This window comes from Scheffersomyces stipitis, chromosome 8 (assembly GCF_000209165.1).
Source record: "Scheffersomyces stipitis CBS 6054 chromosome 8, complete sequence".
NCBI lineage: Eukaryota > Fungi > Ascomycota > Pichiomycetes > Serinales > Debaryomycetaceae > Scheffersomyces > Scheffersomyces stipitis.
In genome coordinates this window covers 58781-80769 of record NC_009048.1, presented here as the reverse complement: position 1 = coordinate 80769, position 21989 = coordinate 58781, and the positions used below count along the sequence as shown (strand labels likewise).

Below are 21989 nucleotides of genomic sequence, written 5' to 3'. Positions count from 1 at the left end.
TGCATATACCTTCTCGCATACATTTGTCAGTTTTTCAGACCAACATATAGATATTAATGAATAGTTGAATCACATTTAACTTAAGAAGTCTTATTGGTCAATATCCACGATGTCTAAAGTAGGACTCGAATGGACCACTCCATCCAAGAAGATCAATGCTCAGTCAGATTTAGTCTATTTTAAGAAGTCAGTAGGCTACCGAAAGCTATTCAAAACTTTGACTTTGGTTATACTGAAAGTGACAAATGTCCAGCTTCCAGGGGAAATTCTTGATCCTGAAATAACAACCAGAAAGAAACCTGTTTCTAAAAGAAGTCTACCTTCTCCTTCGGCAATTGTAGAGTCTGAACCCAAAAATAAACTTCAAAAGAATCACCAGGTTCGTAGTTTCAACGGTATTTTAGAAATACTATCCCAGCTCAACAAGCTCATAGATGACACACCCCCTTTGGCTGGTCCAAGACGGTTTGGAAATATGGCTTGTCGCGACTGGCATGACAAAGTAATTGCTCGTATCAACAACTTGTTTGACGAATACTTGGAGTTGCCTCAGAAAACAGATAAAGAAGGACTCTATTCTGAGCTTGGAAGCTATTTGCTTAATTCGTTTGGATCAAAAATCAGACTTGATTATGGAACTGGCCATGAACTTTCGTTTCTTGCCTTTTTAGGTGGGTTATTTGAATTGAAAATACTCCCAGTGGACTTGTTAAGTGGAGTAGATATCTTGACGATATTTGCTAAGTACTATGACCTTGTACGTAGACTCATTATAGACTACAATTTAGAGCCAGCGGGTTCTCATGGAGTCTGGGGACTTGACGACCATTTCCATCTCATCTACATTCTTGGAGCTGCGCAGTTCAATGGCGATAAACTGGCCCCTCCAGTTCTGCAAGTTTTGACTAGTCAAGTCATAAGCACCTACAAGTCCACCAATTTGTACGTCAATGCTATAGCATTCATCTACAAAATCAAACTGGGTCCCTTTAACGAGCATTCACCGATTATATACGATATACATGCGTCTGTTGTCTTGTGGTCCAAAGTTCTTCAGGGCTTGTTTCGTATGTATGAAGTAGAAGTCTTTGGAAAGTTCCCTGTGGTACAGCATTTCTATTTTGGAAACGTTCTTTACACTTGGAGAGATAGTGAAACCAACCGAGAGTTACCCATTACCAGCGGCGATGAATTACTCGAAGAAGACGACTCTCCTGGATTCCTAAATGGGTACCAGGGAGTGAACACTACAAGATCAAACATATCCATGACTGGTGCACCATGGGCCAACAAGCCTGCTAGAGCTATTCCCCCAACACACGGCCATATTGGCAGGAAATAATTTCAATATTATTAAGATCTCTGCAAGAAGTAATTCTATAATTTATTGGGAAATGCTATATTAGGAAATGCTATAGTATATACAATAATCAAATCACGAACGACCAGCTCTGAAAGTAAACGTAGAACGACAGAGTGGACATGTGCTGCTACCTGAACTCTTGAACCATTTGTACAAACAAGCAGCATGGAACTTGTTATTACAAGTGGAACAGCTTTTAGATGGAAGTGAAAGGTCTTGATGTAAGATGGAGTAACAAATGGCACACTCTTCGAATCCTGAAAAGTGGAGATTAACATTCTTATTGAACAACTCAATAGCATCAACGATAGAGCCATTGGTAAGAGAAATGACTCTTTGAGACGCCAAAAGCCACGCCTTCCATTGAATTTCCTTGACTCCAAGACGTAATGGACCTTCCACTGTAACACTTTCAAGTGGATAGTTGTGCGGTATCTTGACCACCATTTCCATAGTTTGTTCATCTATTACATACACTGATCTTATCTCGTTTGTGATCTTGTTTACCTTGACAGTCAAGTTCTCGTCTCTACTTTCTAGTTTATCTTTTGCCTCTCCCACATCATTCAAGATCTGTGCTACGAGCAATGGAGACACAAATTTTGTGGTAAACTTCTCAACTCTCTGTTTCAATTGCTTGTCACGAATCTCCTTGTACCAGGTCTGGACAGGAGAGCTAATGTACTTCAACGATAAGAAATAATGATGAAGCAAGAGAAATTGCATCTCAAACGCAAAGCTCTCACCAGGAATTCCAGATCTGATATCGTAGTCCGAGATGAAACTGTTATGCACTTTGGTAGACTTTTCAATTTCATCAGGAGACAATTTCTTCAAGAACTTGTTATCGGTGACATCTGCTCTCTCAAATATATGAATTAAAAGATGATCTAATGATCCATTGTCTTTCAATAGTTTGATGTACTCAGTACGAAGGGAATAAGTGATGTCTTCCAAGTAAGCGAAGACCAAGTACCAGCCCCAATTAAAAGTGGCTACTAGCCCATCATCGTCTACATCATATTCCAATGACTTTTGAATGATATTAATGAGTGCAGACGGTAAATTAACTTCCAACTCATCTTCGACTTCAGTCTGCTCCAATTTCGACTTTTTCAATTGGTACTCCAAAACAAAATCCTGCTGATCTGCAAGAATGATCTTACGTAGGAAGAAAACAGCAACACGCTTTAAAGGAATAGAAAATTCTCCTGACAAGATGTTGTACAACTCATTCTCATGCGCTTTCAACATCTTAACAGGAATATCGTAATCAAGAACAACTCTAACGAATAATTCATTGCATTGAACGATTACTTGGTTGTTGTATTGTATATCTGCGGATATGATATCAGCATTGGTAAAGAGATCCAAAATTTCTTCTCTGGTGGAGTTTGCAACTTCTTTCCATTCCTCAGGATACCTTTCCTTTCCGTTCTTTCTAACAACATCTAATAACTTCAACGAAAAATATTTTAAGTCGATTCTGGATGGTTCATTTTCACAAGTAGACAAATTATCACTGAGCAATCGAGAAATAACTTCCCATGCCTTGTCCGGTAAATCAGACTGTTTGACAATTAATCCGCTGAAGAATTTTGTCAAAAGAACTCTCATGGAAACAAACTCCTCATCATAAGCAACTCCCGATTCCAACCAGTTGAAAATCTGATTGCAAATCATTGCTAATCTGTGAGGTGGAACAACATCTGAACGTTCTTCAACATTGAAAAAGTTTACACTCAATGATATCCACTTTAAACCCTCCGTCAAGATTTCAGACTCTTTTCTAACTCCCAATATCTCGGCAACTACAAAGTTTCGGATCCTATCAAACTTGGCACTAGAGAAAAACTTCGTAGTGCTGAGTTGGAAAGCTGCAAATTTAATAGGGGTCTTGAGTAATACTCTATAGTCGATTGTGAGCTCTTCAAAAGTATTAAGTGACATACTCTCAAACTTCATGTCAAGAATGCGCTTGAAGACTCTAGCGGAATATGCCCAATTCAGACCGGAGCCATTCATACCCAGGTTAAGGTGATTCAATACCTTAGCATCCAACGAACTTCCTTCAATTTGATTGTCTGAAACAAGCCTGGTAATATCAGTATTACTTTCCTTAAAGATATTCAACAAGCAAGACATTAAACTTTCACGAATTTGAAGGTACTCGTCGGAATGCACTCTCTCTGTTACCCTTTCAAGAACAAGAAGATCGTTGATATATTCACTGATCAACGAACCCAACACATAAAGACGTTCATCTTCTCCTTTTGTAGACTTCAAGATAGTATTAATGAATTTCCCGAATGTAATAATTCCTCTATCCAATACTAAATCCATTTTTGAATCCCTCAAATATACATTGTTCTCCAAAGGATTCGAAATCGAAATCAAGTGATTAGGAATTTGGGACATAGCGTTATTAACTCTAGTCTCCAATAAATCAAATGATACGAAATCATTGTCTAGATATTTGGCAATATTAGAAAAATCTGTTTGAAATCCACAGCTTTCAACATAGTTATATAAGGAAAGTTCAAAGAAAGATCTATCAATTTTGATCCAATCAAAGAACTTGGCCATATCAGGGTCATGAATGTTTTCCCATGCATGTCTTGCAATAGTTTTTAAACTTTCACTTTCGAAATGCTTAGTGAGAGTATTGATAGAAGCTAGATTCGCAATGGCTTTTACAAAATCATGACTTCTTCCCTTATCTTCAGAAGAGACATTAACTAAGTTTTCGAAGACTTCAGATACATTCAATTGACTGTAGATCAAACTAGATTCTTCTGGGGTCAACGTCTTCTTCCGAGACAACTCCACCAAGTATTCATAGATCTCTGGGTAGGTATCCTTTTTGGTTTCGAAATCGATGAACTGCGAAAGAGTTCTTAACAAGAGCACATTCTGCTCAGGAGCTACCATTGTCAATTTAAGGTAGCTTCCATTTACGGCTTCTTCTATTAAACTCTGTTGGAGGTTGGAGGTTACGAAAGACTTGAGCAATTCAAGAGGCTCTTTCACAAAGTCCTGCTCAAAAAAACTTGGAAGAATCTCTAAAAGAGGTACCAATTGAGTTTTTTCAGTGACGTCCCTAAAGCTGCCAAGATAAGTTGATATTATATTAAATGCAATGACTGGTTTTTCAATAGTGGTATCCTCGACCAATATATCAACAGTATTCCCGACAACTGCTGAAGCGATGTCGAAATGGTTTCCGAGCAATAAAATGTCAAAATAGGACTGGACAATTTTAGAGACATTAGAACTAAACTCAAAGCCATCAACACTCAATTTACTTTCATTATTCTGTACTAGGTGTGAAAGTGCGTTATCGAAATCACCAAAAAAGTTCAGCATGTTCTCGTTTGCAACCTTCTGACCAACGGACTGACTAATGGCAACTTCAATACTTTTCTTCTTTGATATCGCGTCTCTTCTGAGAACATCCACAGAAACCGAATCGATTGTCATATATAATATCTGTTTCAATAAAGGCAATAGCTGATCATCTAGCCTCTCAGAAAAAATATCATAGACACTAAGAATACACTGGATTGCCTTCTCCTTATAGTCAAACGAGCTCAATGATTTATACTGCTTATTCAAGATTTTTCCAATCAAAAGAGTGGCACTCCCAAAATCATGAAATTCTACGAACTGGAAGTCTTCGTTAATGTTTATCTCAGAACTTGCTAGGGACGAAATGAAATGACTTATAATAGTATAGTAGGCTGGATTCAGTTGACAACTTCCAAGTTTGAGGTATTCTACAAGACGAGCAAAACTTTTGCTCCCCCCGAGCTCCCAAAAGTTCTTTTTCACTTTCACACTTTTGATGTTCTTCAAGCCACTAAAAAGAGTTAGCGCTCTCAAAGTATCCCAAAACTGCAAGATGAATGAAGAATACACAATGTTTCCAGTAGGGGTACTCTTATTATTCTTCAACTTGACAAGTTTGATGAACTTCTTGGAGACAGTCTTATAGATACTTTTTATATCTGTCAAATTCTTAGCAAATACGGACAACTCTCCATCAGAATTGCCAACAAATATTGTCTTAAGCAACTCGAGTAAGGTTCCGAACAACAGATAGTTCATTGTAGACTCATCGAGTGCTTCTCCAAGGTAGTTCCAAAGCTTTTCCAGCAGGATAATCTCGGCTATGATATCGAAATCAACAGACTGGATTGGAATACCTCCAGAATTGATAAGCTTGATGACTCGGATCAACATCTGTAAACTGTTTTGGAGAACTCTCTGATACTTAACAACCGAGTCTTCTTCCTTTGTGAATCTGGAATCTGACAAACTCTTCGGAGTTTCTATCAGGATTGTGGTCTTGATGTAGTTTATTATTTGTTCGTAGAAGATGATCCAGATCTTTTCATCAACTTTATCCCTATCATTCTGGAAACTATCTAACAAAGACTTGTACGTAGCAGTAGCTACGGCTTTCTCGCTATCAAAGATACCCAGCAACCATACTGGAAGCGAGCTTTTGAGGTACTTACTGAAGTTTTTACCTCCTACTAATTGGAGAAAGATGGCTTGAACCTGATGAGATGCGAGTCTAATTGCTCTCGAGTTCTCGATTGCCAATTTTGGATACAATTGGATCCACGTTATTATGGTGAGATCATCCTGGAAGGAACTCGACTTTTCTGTCTTACTTAATGATATCAAGTCGTTCAACGATTTCTGCTTAGTAATGGGGTCCTTCTTCAACAACGACTTGAAGGTAATCCCCAATGTCGGATCTACAATAATGGAAGGGTCTGGAAGAGAACTGAAGTAGTTCAAGTGAACAGGAAACCCATTGTATCCTATATCACCAGAAGTTCCCTCATACCCAGAACTGCTATAACTCATTATACGTAGAGAAATCTAGAATGAATAGAAAGATACACAAGATAGCAAAAGAGTTGAAAAATTCAACAGTCCGCGAAATGTCAATATCGTACTGAAAAGATGCGCGGAACTAAAGTATGTCATATATAGTGCTGAAAAAAAGTAAATAGCTACTTCGATGCAAAATTAATGCTGGATGAGTCACTAAGGACCAAAATGCTAGAATGTTCGTGAATCGATGCTATGGTAAAATTGCTTGACTACATCAGCAACTTTAACCTTATGGGGGCTGAAATTTTTGATTTCTAAATGGTCCTTGTTCCTAGCTCTTGAAAGCGCAACATAAACTTGACCCTTCTCAAAACTCTTGCCAAGATCGATTCTTAATCTGTCTATTGTTTGACCTTGAGCTTTATGAATAGATAATGCCCATGATAACAAAAGCGGCAACTGCTCTCGCACCAACTTCTCTGGTACCTGTTCTCCACCAGGACGTGTAAACTTCTTACCATGCTCGATTGTAAATTCTTCTCTTGATACCAAAAACAATTCGTCTGCTCCTTCAACCTTGAAGTTAACCACGGGAAGCTTCTCTCCTTTGACATCTTCAGCAGCGATCATGCATAGCTTCTTAAAGATCGTTTTTCTTGCTGCTGGGATCCGGTCAAATCTTCTCGTTTCCTGTTCTGTCCAATCGTCAGTACAGCCGATTCTATCTGAAAGTAGACTTAACTCGTCCATCATCTGGAGATCAGTGGCATCTGGATATCCATAGAATTCAAGTATTTTCTTCCAGATTCTGTCTGTCAAGAATACTTTAATGGTTCCGATTGACCCGTTCACAAGTGTATCACTATAGTTCTTGAGATACATTACTTGTGCACCAACCTTGAGGACGAGAACTTCATCACAAATGAGATTATCTAATTGCTTTTTTAAATCAGCTGATACTACATTATCCTTGGATTTAAAAACAAGTGCTGGAGATTTCAACTGGTTCAATCTAGCTGTATTGGCACTCTTGACTTCTGCCCTTGTTGGGAAAAGTTCAGTAGGTTCTATGCCATCATCATAACGCACTGGGCGTTGTAACTCTAAGAACTTACGCGATAAGTCATCATCCAAGGAACCATAACGTAAAGCATTCAACATTCGAATGAGCTCGTTATCTCCCTGCTGTCTGAATACCTTAGTCAATAAAATGGTCTTTTCCATCACCACTTTCCACGAGCTTGCCTGGAAACAATACTTGGCAGTGCCTTGTTTGGAGATCGGAGGCAACTGGAAGAAATCTCCTGTGCAAATCACTTGAATTCCTCCAAATTTCTTCGTGTTGTTCCGTAAGATCTGGGCTACATTGTTCAATTTGTCGAACAATTCACCGTCAATCATTGAGATTTCATCGATAACCAACACTTTAAGTGCCTGCCATTTCCGCAAAGTCTGGTAGTTCTTCTTGATTCTAGCAGCAAGCTCTCCGGCGTTGCCGTGGCCCAAACCAATACCCAAGAACTTGTGCAAAGTCTGGCCCTGGATGTTACATGCAGCCATTCCTGTCGATGCTGTGATACCTACTTTGTCCTGGTAGACCCGCTTGAGTCGCGTGACGAGCTCTCGGAGAACTACAGACTTCCCCGTACCAGCAGAACCCGTATAGAAGACATTTCGCTTCTCCTCTAGCACACACCGAAGCACCGATTGCTGTTCAGGACTCAACGTGGTATCGTTGGTTGAATCGTCATCTGCGTCTACTATGACTGTTTCAACTTTGGCGATCTTCCTCGGCTGACTGAGCATATCTGCAGAGGCAAAGTCAAGAAGATCCAGTTGAGATCGTTTAACCTGTAAAGAAGCTTGCGAATTTTGAGAGTTAAGATCACGTATTGAAGCGGATGAAGTGGTTTGCAGAAACGACTGGGATTGTCTTTTGAAAGTCGTGGATAGGGCTGGCGTTCTGAAATTGGTAACTTCCATCGAAGTGTCGAACGAGGTATCTGAGCTGGAAATGTCGTCAAATTCGCTGCCTGAAGTGGAAAACGCCTTTGAAATAAACGATCCAGATCTGCTAAGTGAACTTGAGCTAGATCCGGATCTCAGAGTCAATTGTGACGCGTTATTCAGGTCTGGTTTTGCAGCATTCTGGGCCTGATTCGTTCTACGCGGTGCGAAAAATGAAGATATCGGCCTCTGTTTGCCCTGTTTTCGATGGAGTGATGCAGCCATGTTGACTCCCGACAGGCTGGAATGACTGAAACAGATCCGGTTTCTGTTCCAAAAAAGTGCAAAGAAGAACTTGGTTGGTTCCAGTAGAAGAAGGAAGATTTAATATCTAGAAGTTGGCAGCCATCCGCGCAAAACCATAACAAATAGACTCCGATCACGTGACCTATATTGAAGTGAATAGAAAGATAGAAGAGTGGCTTCATAGAGAAGTTAGACTAAGCCAAAGTGGAACTCAAACTGAGGATATAATATTGAATAGATAGGACAATGGCCAGTTTAATGTTCTGCACTATTCCAATTCGTCAGTTTTTATTGGATGTCTTGATCTTGGAATGAATATTGCGGTTCATATTCAAAGGTTCATATTCAAAGGCTCTTACCAAATCCAACAATTTGACTTCAGTGATAACATTTCAATCAGTTGTAATATCCACGAACAAACTGCGGTCCAACTTACCTCACATCGGTTCAGGATAACCCCCTAAGTATGCTTCAAATGGCTGCAACTTACACCAGTTTGCAGCCGTTTCTATATGTACAGGATCTGTCTAGGCTGTCTTGTACACCTTAACTGAAGATAAGACGAAGTAGTCTGATTCAGTACTGGGAAAATGGAGTGATATTGTAACAATTGAATGTGTTTCCAGTATCACACATAAATCAGCACACAAATCAGAGATAGGAGAGAAAGAGAGAAAAAGAGAGAAAAAGAGAGAAAAAGAGAGAAAAAGAAGAGGAAACTTCCTCGTCAATTTCTCTAACGTGCTCAATTCACTTTCTTAGCACTTACAAAATAGTTCAAAATTAGCCCCCAGACTGTCAGTTTCACGCTTCAAAGAATAATTACTCTGAACCACCCTCTGCTGTCTTCTCTCTCTCTCTATACCTAGTATAATTGGCTTCGCTCTCCTCCATCATATGTACGCCGTGCCATGTCGCTCAGACATGTCGCAGTGTCAACAACGCGTTCTCCACGACATTCCTCCTCCACCAGCTTCAGGCTGCTTCCCACAGAAGGACTGGAATTTTTTCACCACATCCAAAAACAAAGTAACACCTGATCCACATACACGGTCCATATTGAAAACACGCTAGACCCTACAAAAACGTCTAGGATCCTAACCAATCTCCAGCCTTATACTATTCGATATATTCACGTGACCTGTGTGTATTTGTTTGTTATTTCCTACACACAGTCCAATATCTGGATCACACTTTAAACATTTTTACAGTAAGTAGCCCTGTACTTTCTTTCTTCTTCAATTTGCCAAACCTTAACTTCCGGTCTCCAAACTTTGTCAGACAGACCCTAATCCTTGCCAATCTTACCGCTGAATCTGCTTCACCACCATGACAAAATGACAACGCCGTATACTCCCTCAGAAACAACTAGAAATGAGGACCTGAAAAAGAAGATGTCCTTTTCTATGGGCCTCAAGAAACTAACGAAGCTGGCTTCTATTCTCAACTTCACGGCGGCTATTGGCAATGAGCAGGCTCAACTGTCTGTACAGACTGAGCAATCTCAACATCTGCATACGTCACAACAATCACAGCAGCCATATTATCCTGACAGCCAACATTCTAACAATTCCAGCCAGACACCTACAAGTAGTCAACCCTATACTACCCACAATGCTCATAATGCTCAAAATGCTCATATTACTCATTCTATACCTAGTCAAACACCAGACGGACATAAGAGAGGTGAATCCTTCCATGCTATAGGCTATGATGCAGTGTCTATTGCTAGAGAACCTATAGTAGTGAAACATCTTCCAGATCGTACCGCTTCCGGTTCCACTGCTGTAGGGTCTCGCATTTCTTCAAACTCTAGCACGAGATCACCGCCACGACACTCTTCAATGTCTAGTGATTCCAGGAACAAATATGCCGAAATAGCGCCTGCTGGCGGTCTCTATTATGGCCTAAGCAGAGATAGCTTCTCTTCGTTGGATCCCAAATCAAGACGTCCCAGCACCAGTGAGCCCAAACAGCAACATTCTCAACAAACGCAGCCTTACACACAGCAGCCACAACCTCGTCAGGATCAACAGTTGTCATCTATAGGACTCAACCTCGTAGGCTATGGTCTCTCCACCGAAGATCTCATGCCACCTCCTTCTTTCAAACCATATCTTATCCACCATCAAATCAACGATAACCTAATAACTAATAACGACTCCAACATTACCAGCAATACTAATAATATCAACAATAGTAATAATAATGGCAGTGATAATAACGGCGTTACACCTTTGAACGTCTCTACAACTTCATTACCAGATCTGTGTCTGCATTCGCCTTCGTATTCTCCCACGCGATCAAAGATGACTCGTTTTGCGACCTCTGGCGACATTTCTGCTTCTTCATCAAAGTCACATCTGCTCCATCAAGTAAAAACACCTACGTCGACAACGCCTAGCCATACTATACAATCTTTCACAGCCGTAGCCTCTCATATGCACCAGATACCGAGAGCTGATGTAGTCGACCAGCTTTTTGAGACATTGCTCTCGACACGAGTATTTACAGATAAGGCTGTAAAATCCTTACGAGAACAGCCAACAAAGAGAAAATGGGAATTGCTACTTCGCGAAGCTGAGACGAACACAGGGTTTGACCTCAGGTCATTGACACGGCAAGTGACTCTATCAATTCCGAATATTCCATTGTCTAACAAGCAAGATGCTCCAAGCACAGATAATTTGTCTGCTCGTGAGGCAGAAAGTATCTTCAGTGATAATACCGAATTAGAGAAAACGAAATCACGACAACACCCTGCTATGAGGGTGATTTCCAAAATCAGTGTAGGGTCTAAGAAAAGTTCTGACGAGTCAAGTAAGAACAAGAAGTCCTTTGATTCGAGTCATTCGGGAGAAGACAGCTCACTCTTTCTCAATAGTGGAAGTGGAAAGAAACGTAAAATTAAAGATGGATCACCTGAATGGTTTGTTTCCAGAATTATGTCTAATAAACTCACGACTAGAGAGTATAAAAAGTTAGAAAAGAGACTTCTGGACAACCAGTACAAGCCAAAATACAGTGGCACATGGGTCCAACTGTTTCATGATGCCCAGGGTGAAACTGCTTTAGCAGTGATTTTGTCCAGAATAAACAAAAAGAGCATTAAAAACGACGATGAATTGGACAAAGAATGTATAATTGTGAAGTGTATGAAACATATATTGAATGCTGAAAGAGACGAAGAGGAAGATGTTCTGATCGACAATATATCTGTGACGTCTAGTTATACTAAAACCAAACTTCACCTTATCAAGGCGTTGATCTACTCCTTGGTTTCTCCAAGATTGGTTACCAGAATCCTCGTGACAGAAGTGTTGATTTTCTTATCCATATATAAGGATAACATCTTTCTCCCGGCGATCTTGGATAATTTGGTTAATCTACAAGATCTACTAGGTGACTATGCTAGATTCCAGCCGTGGTTGAATTCGTTAGAGTCTTTTCTTGACAAGTATTTTGCTCCTGATAGATCAGTTGGAGATACCAATTTGAAGGATTATTGCTTGACAACGTTGTTGTTGGTCAATGCATTCATTGAGGGAACACATAATTTGTCGAAAAGAATCTCTCTTCGAAGGGAATTCAACGATTCACGTTTGCTAAAAGTGTTTGACAAGATCCGTTTGATTCAGGATGAAAGAATCAACGAAGAAATAGAAAAATACGAAGTATTTGCTGAAGAAGATTACAACAAGTTCATGGAGTTAGAAGACCGCAGAATTCCTCCGAGAACCGAGTACAGCCAAATGAACCTTACAGAATTACTCGATGAACTCAAAACTCAATACGCAACTACCACCAGCAGCGGAGATCTTGACGAAAATTCCAACGAATATTCTCTCGCCGGAATCATCAGCAACATTCTTCTCCTCAACGAAACTGGTAGATCTGCTTCCGACGTCTCGAAGTTATTAGTTCTTATAAGAGCGGTAGTGCAACATGTTGTAGCTGAATCTTCTACAATTGGGTCCGATTCTAGTTCCGTATTAAGTGTTTCCATTCTGAGACTTATGGACAGGTTAACCAGTGATGAAATAGCTAAGACGGCGATTGCCGAGTCCAAAGACTTGTCATTTGCGGTCAAGAAGTTGGAAGAAGAAAAGGCAGAACTTGAGAAGGAATCTGGTTTTGGATGGGATAAAACTGTACAGATGCTAAGAAAGGAGAAAACTACTTTCCAACATGTGATTGCCTCCCAGGAGAGCCAAATAGGGATCTTGCAAAGAAAGATAAACGTATTAGAGGAAGAAAAACGTAGACTTTATGGCTCAGGCACTACAAAGAAAACACACTTCAGAGTATCAAACGACAAACCCAATGGACAAAGTGAGGACATGATGCAAGAATTGCAATCAGCATTGTCTGCACGTTTTAGCTCAGACAAAAGTGATACAGTTGGCTCATTGAACTCTTCGATTCATACTATTAGTAAATCTAGTGGAAATCAAGGTTATAGTGGCCATATTGCTTCTAGTGGACATCAAGTAGGTGCATATGAACAACAGTTTGACTCCGATGGACACCAATCAAGTTCTCATGATCGGCAATTAGGTAATAGTCATCATTTGGGACCAAGTGCTTCTATACTAAAGACACCTCAAATCGTGGGAACTTATGCTGACTTGCGAGATGAACACGATTCCCCGATTCTCAGACCACCAACACCTCCCTTATTGTTTTTTGGGAATTCTTCATCTGGAGCTACACTTGCTCTGAATGATGAGATAGACCCATCAGCCATCACTCCTCCACCACCTCCTCCACCACCTCCTCCACCGTTACCAGGTTTCATGAATATTGTGGCCACAGGTGGCCCACCTCCCCCTCCTCCACCACCATTGCCTGGCTTTATGGTCAATAATTCCGAGACTGTAAATATAGCAGCACCTCCACCAGCACCTCCTTTGCCAGAGTTTATGAGGACAGTTAAAACAGATATCGGAGGTCCGCCACCACCACCACCTCCTCCTCCGCCACCGCCTTTACCAGGATTCATGAACTCTTCTGGAGGTCCTCCACCTCCACCACCGCCTTTGCCAGGATTTATGAACTCTTCTGGAGCTCCACCTCCTCCACCTCCACCACCTCCAGGAGCTCTTCTTCCTTTAGCTGAATCAGGATTAAGTACTCCCGCTGAACGTGACGTAACTATCATAATTCTGTCTGGGTCTGCAACTCCTGCTACTCCTGCTTCGCCAAGAGGGATACAAACAGAAATCGAGATTCCTTTAATCAAACCCAAGGCCAAATTGAAACAGATGCATTGGGACAAAATCGAGAATATAGGTTCTACTTTCTGGACTGATATCGAGCACAACCAACTTTCTGATAAGTTGCTTGAAAAAGGTGTGTTAGGAGAAGTAGAGAAGGTATTTGCTGCCAAAGAGTCGACTATGAAGTTCAAAAAGAATGTTAACAATAGTAATGAACCACTGAAGCCGAAGAAGGTATCATTCTTAAGTAGAGACTTGGCACAGCAATTTGGGATCAATCTTCATATGTTTGCCAGTATTTCTGTAGATCGTTTTATTCTCAAGGTATTACGATGTGATGATGATGTGCTTGAAAACATTAGTGTATTGGAGTTCTTCAACAGCGACGCTCTCATTGAAATCACTGACTCGATGACCAGAAACTTCACGCCGTACTCACTAAACCTTTCAGATCCCGTCATGAAACCCAAAAAAGATCCAGACGAACTTGAGAGGCCTGATAGAATCTTTCTTGAGTTATGTTTCAACTTGAGACACTACTGGAAATCAAGGTCACGGGCTCTTTTGTTGACTCAAACGTATCACAAGGAGTATCAGGATCTTGTCAGGAAGTTGCTGCTTCTTGACGAAGCAAATAGGCATCTTAGAAATTCAGAGAGTTTGAAGCATGTCCTTGGAATTATCAGATCAGTTGGTAATTTCATGAATGATAGTTCGAAGCAGGCAATGGGTTTCAAGTTGGATACTTTGCAAAGGTTAAAGTTTATGAAAGATGACAAGAACTCGATGACCTTTTTGCATTACATTGAAAAGATCGTCAGAAATTCATTTCCGGAGTATGGATCCTTTGTTGATGAATTGAGTTGCTTAATTGTCATACAAAACATATCCATTGAACAAGTCGAGGCGGACTGTATCGAATTTGAGAAGCAAATCGGTAACGCTCAAAGTTCGTTATCTAAAGGAAATCTAAGCGACGAAAGCAAACTTCATCCTCAAGATAAGGTTTTATCTAAAGTGAAAGAACCGATGGAAAAGGCAAAATTGAAGAGTACGCTTTTACAAAATCACTTGCACAGGACATTGGAAGAGTTTGACTCTTTGATGGAATACTTCGGAGAGAATCCAAAGGATTCCTTCAGTAGAAGTGGGTTCTTCAACAAATTTGTAACCTTCGTTAATGAGTTTAAGAGAGCCCACGTAGAGAATGTTCAGAAAGAAGAAGACCAACGGTTGTATGAAACTAGAAAGAGGAACATCGAGGAATCATTGAAGAAGAATAAGAAAAAGGAAGAAATCAAGGGTGATACCGAGCTTTCAAGTGACGACGACGATGATGATGACGACATTGATGATGAAGAAGATGAAGTGGACGATCCTGAAATCAAGGAATCTGAACCAAAGAAACATAAAGGTGACCAGACAAGTATCAATACTTCTACCAGTGGAGAAAGTGGAGCTGCAGTCATTGACAGTTTATTGGAGAAGTTGAAGACCAGTGCGCTGGTTTCATCAACAAGTAGTGCCAGGGAACGAAGAAATAGAAACCGCCGTAGCAAGGCTCTTTCTTTCTATTCAGCGATGTCGATGGATGATCTCTTGGATCTGGAATCAGCTAGTGGAGATGTTGAACTGGCTGCTCATTTAAGTGCCTCAGTTGAATATGAAAGTGTCAATAGCTTAAAGAGAAGAATGACAGAACGTAGAAGACAAAATGATGGTGCAAATGCTTCTAATAGAACCGACCAAGTGATGCTTCGTGCGCAGGCGATGTTAAAACAATTGAGAAGTGAAAGAGACGTAAGTCCTACGAGTGCAGAAGGGTTTGAAAATGTTGATGCAGATACGGGTGGAGCCGTTGAAGACTCCGATCCCGAGTCTGCGTATGTCACTGCAGAAACAGAAGAATGATATATCAGCTATAGATATCAGATATATTAATACTTAATACTCATATGGGTGTTTGGCCCTAGTGTAAGAGAATAAAATATTTATTGAATAATCATTGGTCTTTACGTAAGTAGCCTATGTCAGAGCAAATTGAATTAGAAGGCTTAATCAAAGTTTAAGTAAATTATGGGGTATTTCAAGAAATACAGAATATATTTGGAACGTATGGCGACGTTCAATTGACATATTTTTCCAATTCCTCTTCTAATCTGCGACATAAGTCTTCACCAAAATGAGTTGAGCTTGGTTGCGGGCTAGAGGAAGTGGATACTTTTGACTTTGATTTCCTGTACATACTTTTACAAACGGTCTTGGTGACAAGACGACGCAACTAGGATAGACGGTTGTTGGGATTGTACCAAAGTAAACAAGACAGAAAAGTCTCGGAAGAAGGGCCAAGTATAATCTATTTTCGTGCTGCAAAGTTCCATGCATACAGCCGATATTTTGCAGCTGATTGTTATCTTCTGCAACACATTCGCGGAGTCACAAGCAGGTGGATCTTTGTGCGTATGACTTCGCGCGATGCGTTATCTTCCGAGTCAACAAAATAGTAAGAGGGTATCAGAATCCACAAATGAAACAGGAACGACAGTAGTAAAAGGAACGGTGGCTGGGTCGATATTAACAATTCCTACCTCTGCTACAATGTACTAAAAATTGCAACTCTCGCATGGCCTGCCCTTTCTGACTCCATTCGTATTGCCCAGACTGTGATTATAACGGAGAGAGATTCCAGTATTATATGCCTGATCTCATCTCCCCCCACTGACTCTGGCCCAAGGACTTGTGCCGGAGTCACATGTCCGAGTCACACTTATCTAGTCGATAGTTATCGACGGTTTGAGACGTCAAAAAAACTCAGATTTCGGGAACAGAGTCTGATATCGACTTCCTGAATGGTGTATCTTTTCCAGAAATAGGCACCGGTGACTATGCTCTGGTGGGGCCATTCTCTCCAGCCAGCCAATGGGAAACCGCCCTCCGAGCCAAATGACTCATCACCAAAATTTTCAAAATTTTCACTGGGTGGACGATGGACTTTGGTATGGAACTGCATATAGCCCAATTTTTTATTATCGCTGTGCTGTGAATCATAGTATTTCTTTTGGGGCTAACCTATATAAGAAGAGGAGTTCCAAGAGAAGGAATTTTTTTGGATGTTTGGAATCGCCAAAACAACTTTGTATTTCCGTTCTTGCTGAGACTTCTAATCTGAACTACGTTAGCTTCAACTCCAGCGCCGTATCCGCTATTGCTAACATTCGTTCCCTTTGGACCCTTATAGACTCGATTTTTCAGATTTTGCATCTAGCAACTTGACCATATAGCAACTTCATAGACTTATACACATCTGGAAAATGTTGTCGAAACACATTTCCAAGCAACTCATAAAACCTGTCAGAGTGTCAAGACTCTCTGCAAGGACTTTTTCACTTTCTTCCCGCAATCTTGATGCTGTCGTACTTTCAGGAACGAAGTTGGCTAAAACCATCAGAAATAATATCGCTGAAAAGGTTATCCACTACAACCAGGCCCACTACGACGAGTTTGCCAATATCGACACCATCGACTTCACGGCACTTAAGTTCCGTCCAAACTTGACCATTATCCAAGTTGGTTCCAGACCAGACTCGTCTGCTTATGTCCGTTCCAAGTTGAAGGCTGCTCAGCTGTCCAATATTCAGTCAACACTTGTCAAACTTGATGAAGACATTTCCCAAGAAGACTTGTTGGAAGAAATTGACCGTTTGAACAAGAACCCCAAGGTAAACGGTTTGTTGATCCAGTTGCCATTGCCAAAGCACATCGACGAGACGTTAGTAACAAACTCGGTTGCTACCGAAAAAGATGTGGATGGTTTCGATCGTTACAACGTGGGAGAGCTCTCCAAACGTGGTGGTTCTCCATTATTCCTCCCTTGTACACCTAGTGGAATTATAGAGCTCATAAAGACTACTGGTGTCACTTTACGTGGTAAGAATGCTGTTGTTATCGGGCGTTCTGATATCGTAGGTACACCTGTTGCTGCCTTGTTGAAGAACGAAGACTGTACCGTCACCACTTGTCATCGTTACACCAAGGACTTGCCTGAAGTAGTGTCTAGAGCAGATATTGTTGTGGCTGCTGTCGGCATTCCTGAATATGTCAAAGCCGAATGGATCAAATCTGATGCCATTGTCATTGACGTTGGTATCAATTATAAGGAAGATTCTACAGCAAAGAACGGCCAGAAGCTCGTAGGAGATGTCGACTACCAGTCAGTTGCTAAAAAGGCTGGCTTCATTACCCCTGTCCCCGGTGGAGTTGGCCCCATGACTGTAGCCATGTTGTGTTCCAACGTATTTGATGCAGCAGTTTTGCAGGCAAAGAAGGCACACGAACACGCCTTTCAACCTTTGCCATTGCAGTTGAAGACTCCCGTGCCTTCTGATATTGCCATTTCGCGTGCCCAGAAGCCTAAGAAGATTACCAAAATTGCTCAAGAATTGGGTATTCTTGAAAAGGAACTCGAACCCTATGGCCACTTCAAAGCCAAAGTGGATCCCAGATCGGTTGTAGAAAGATTAGATGAACAAGTCGAAGGCTCCACCAATGAAAAGGGCCACTACGTCTTGGTTGCTGGGATTACTCCTACTCCATTAGGTGAGGGTAAGTCCACTACTACCATGGGGTTGACTCAAGCCTTGGGTGCTCATTTGGGATACAACTCGATTGCCAATGTGAGACAGCCATCCATGGGTCCAACCTTTGGTGTGAAAGGTGGTGCTGCTGGTGGTGGTTACTCTCAGGTTATTCCTATGGACGAGTTCAACATGCACTTAACTGGTGATATCCACGCTATCTCTGCTGCTCAGAACTTGCTTTGTGCTGCTGTAGATACCAGAATGTTCCACGAAGCCACATCAAAGACCATCAAGGGTTTCTACAAGAGATTGGTGCCAGCCAAGAAGGGAGAAAGAAAGTTCACTCCTTCTATGTTGAAGCGCTTACAGAGCCTTGGAATCACAAAGACGAACCCTGATGAATTGACTGATTCTGAAATCGAGAAGTTTGCCCATTTGAACATAGACCCAGCTTCTATTACTATCAAGAGAGTTGTAGACTGCAACGACAGATTCGTTCGTGAAATAACTATCGGTGAAGGCAAGAACGAAGCTAGCAAGTTCCCACCCAGAAAGTCTGGAATGGATATAACTGTAGCTTCTGAGTTGATGGCCATTTTAGCATTGTCGACTTCATTGAAAGACTTGAGACAAAGAGTCGGTAAAGTCGTTGTTGGAACCCAAAAAGAGACTGGTATTGCTATCACTGCTGAAGATATTGGCTGTGCTGGTGCTATCACTGCCTTGCTTAAGGATGCAATTAAGCCTAACTTGATGCAGACTTTGGAAGGAACTCCTGTATTCGTCCATGCTGGTCCTTTTGCCAATATTTCCATTGGTGCATCTTCCGTGATTGCTGACCAGTTAGCATTGAAGTTGACTTCGCCCTCCAACCCCATCAATAACGGTAACAAAGGATTTGTCGTTACTGAGGCTGGTTTCGACTTCACAATGGGTGGAGAGCGTTTCTTCAACATCAAGTGTAGAGCCTCTGGCTTCAAGCCAGATACCGTAGTGTTAGTTGCTACATCAAGAGCCTTGAAATTGCATGGAGGAGCTCCAGACGTAAAACCAGGGCAACCTTTGCCTACTGAGTATGTCACCGAGAACATCGACTACTTGGTCAAGGGTTGTGCTAACTTGGCAAAACAGATTTCTAACATTAAGCAGTACAATGTTCCTGTTGTTGTAGCCATCAATAAGTTTGAAACCGATACTGATGCTGAAATTGCTGTCATCCAAGAACAAGCTGTCAAGGCTGGTGCCGAGTTCGCCGTTCCTTCTAATCACTGGGCTGAAGGTGGTGCTGGTGCGCTTGACTTGGCCAAATCTGTTGTAGAAGCTGTCAAACTTTCGGACAAGAGTGCCAAACAAACTTACCTCTACGACGTTAACTCGACTGTGGAAGAAAAGATCTTGACCATTGCTTCCAAAATGTACGGAGCTTCTGCTATTGAGTTGTCTCCATTGGCCAAGCAACAGATAGCTACTTATACTCAACAAGGCTACGATAAAATGCCTATTTGTATTGCCAAGACCCAATACTCGTTGTCTCATGACCCAGCCTTGAAGGGTGTTCCTACCGGCTTCACTGTTCCTATCAGAGAAGTCAGATGTTCAGCCGGTGCCGGATACTTGTATGCTCTTGCTGCTGAGATCATGACTATCCCAGGTTTGCCTACCCACGCTGGTTTCATGAATGTCGAAGTCAATGATGATGGCGAGATCGAAGGTCTCTTCTAACGAAACGTCTTTGATAGACACCAAAATTATGTACATTACTCTATGCTTATAAAGCTATGCATTATATATTCTTAATCGTATACAAAAAGGATGATCTAGCAAGTGTAGATTTAGCAAATGCTTGGTTTAACTAGAAGTGAATGTTCAACTGGCACTGATGGTAACACTAAGCTTAAACTTCTGCTACTTTCTACTACTTGAAAGTTTCAGGATCTGTGATATCGGAGTCACCATTATTGAAATCATAGCCTCTGCCGAAGGTCACCTTGTTGTCAATGATCTCAAAGATCACCCTGGCCACATCTGCTCTGGTAACTGAGCCACTTTCGTCCCCTTCTGAAAGTACTTTGATCTTACCTTGAGGTGGATCGTCCTTCAACAAGCTAGGCCTCAATATAGTGTAGTCCAACTCGTCCTTGAATTCAGCTTCAAGGATTCGATCTGCATAATGTTTGGCAATGTAGTAGTTTCTGATCGGAGATTTCTCGAAGAATTCTCTTGAATCCGCATAGATGGCACTGACAATGATGAAACGTCTCACTTCAGCAATCACCAGAGCTTCAAATGTCTTGACTGCACCATCCAAGTCTACCTGGAGCAAGTTCTTGCCACCAGAACCGGCTGTAAACACCACAGCATCATGACCTACAATAACTTCAACCAAATCACCTATAGAAGCCGAATCCACAGTGAAAAGCTTCGTAGAAATATTCGATGATTTCTGGGCAATTTCTTGAATATGATTAGCCTGCTCTTGGTTTCTCACTACCGCAGTGGCCCTGTAAGGCGACGAACTGGAAGCAATGAGCTTGACCAATTGTTGACCCACCTTTCCGTGTGCTCCAAAGATAACGATACGAGACATCAGGTACTTAATAATTGAGAAAGTAATATAGTGTTGTAGATTTACTTAACAAGAACAGGTTCGAACTATTATTGATGTTTTTGAATTTGAAGATTTATAGTAATCGTAAAACTGTTATAAATCGGCACAGTTCAATATAATGTGTGTGTCTGAATTTAATTTAACAACCAATTCTAGATTTACTAAGCAAAATGTTCACATTTCCAGTTGAAATATTGGAAATCTGGGGCTCTATATAGTGCCACACCACTCCACATTTCTATTCTGATGACATGGTACACTCTGCAGGACTTACTAATTACTTCCTAAAGTAGTCAGGAGGGGGGTCATAGCCGAAGTGGAAAGTATTGTAAATGTCTACCGAGAAAATGTGAATGTATAATCGGATCTTGTGATTAACAGACAAGCTATATTTGGGATTATTGTTGTATTTTGCTATAAAATTTGCCTTGTAGTCTTCGTCTCGGATTCACTGTAAATGCCTGCTTACTCTCACACGACTAGAGCAATACAACAGTTCACAAAATATAACAGTATTGCAGTACAGTGTTTGTGCTTCACTGTAACATTATCCAATTGTTTTAAGGTTACTTTTCTCAGATAAGATAAGCTCTCCACTACCCAAATTAATCTGCTCACCTGGTCTCATGTTTATAAGTCAATTCGACATTTTCACGTGATGCAAATTGATACAAATCGGGAGTATACAGTCCTAGTAAACTAGATATGTATTGGATAGAAGTCTGCTCTTAAAGTATAAGAGTAGAAGTCAATTTATGATTATTTAAGAAGCAGATAGGCTCCTCTGGGAGATTCTAATATCGATTAGATCACAAAGTTCTTGTACCTTATTGTACCTTGGATGAAGGCAATCTGTACAACCTGAGGAAAGGAAGATTTTGCATAATTTTCGATAGCATTGATCCATACCCTTCTGCTTATCTACAATTTCTAATAGTAATGATGAATCGTGTCTGATTGCAAGCTATAATACATACGAATGGTTAGTCCATTCTGCCCAAGCCATCTCCACCAGCTCATCAAGAGCCGCGGATAGAAGGATATTCAACCTGGTGCAATTTACTGTGATCCTTCTTTGGTGGCCAACATTGGCTTGTTACTACCACCCTGTTTGAGACCCG

The 21989-nt window shown here is 41.0% G+C and overlaps 4 protein-coding genes across 4 annotated transcripts; 3 read left to right on the top strand and 1 right to left on the bottom strand. All coding sequences in view use genetic code 12, as the record gives it.

Annotated features, from left to right (window-relative positions):
* Positions 1-109: 109 nt before the first annotated feature.
* Positions 110-1342, top strand: PICST_37112 (predicted protein; the record flags this gene model as incomplete). The annotated part of the gene is made up of 1 exon (XM_001386578.1): positions 110-1342. One exon carries the CDS (start codon positions 110-112, stop codon positions 1340-1342), a length of 1233 nt encoding a protein of 410 aa, XP_001386615.2.
* A 108-nt stretch (positions 1343-1450) lies between these two features.
* On the bottom strand, positions 1451-6208 carry PICST_14301 (predicted protein; the record flags this gene model as incomplete). The annotated part of the gene is made up of 6 exons (XM_001386376.1): positions 1451-2747; positions 2787-3432; positions 3478-4732; positions 4775-5380; positions 5420-5554; positions 5594-6208. Coding segments are annotated over 6 exons (4554 nt in total), but the record flags the coding sequence as incomplete, so codon positions are not given.
* Positions 6209-9732: 3524 nt separating this feature from the next.
* On the top strand, positions 9733-15636 carry PICST_85469 (predicted protein). Its single transcript, XM_001386577.1, has 7 exons — positions 9733-9983; positions 10125-10256; positions 10287-10310; positions 10380-10820; positions 10869-12898; positions 12959-13480; positions 13565-15636. Exons 1-7 carry the CDS (start codon positions 9802-9804, stop codon positions 15592-15594), a joined length of 5361 nt encoding a protein of 1786 aa, XP_001386614.2. The 5' UTR covers positions 9733-9801; the 3' UTR covers positions 15595-15636.
* Positions 15637-16821: 1185 nt separating this feature from the next.
* On the top strand, positions 16822-21042 carry MIS1 (mitochondrial C1- tetrahydrofolate synthase precursor). Its single transcript, XM_001386576.1, has one exon. It carries the CDS (start codon positions 16995-16997, stop codon positions 19980-19982), a length of 2988 nt encoding a protein of 995 aa, XP_001386613.2. The 5' UTR covers positions 16822-16994; the 3' UTR covers positions 19983-21042.
* The last annotated feature ends 947 nt before the right edge of the window (positions 21043-21989 follow it).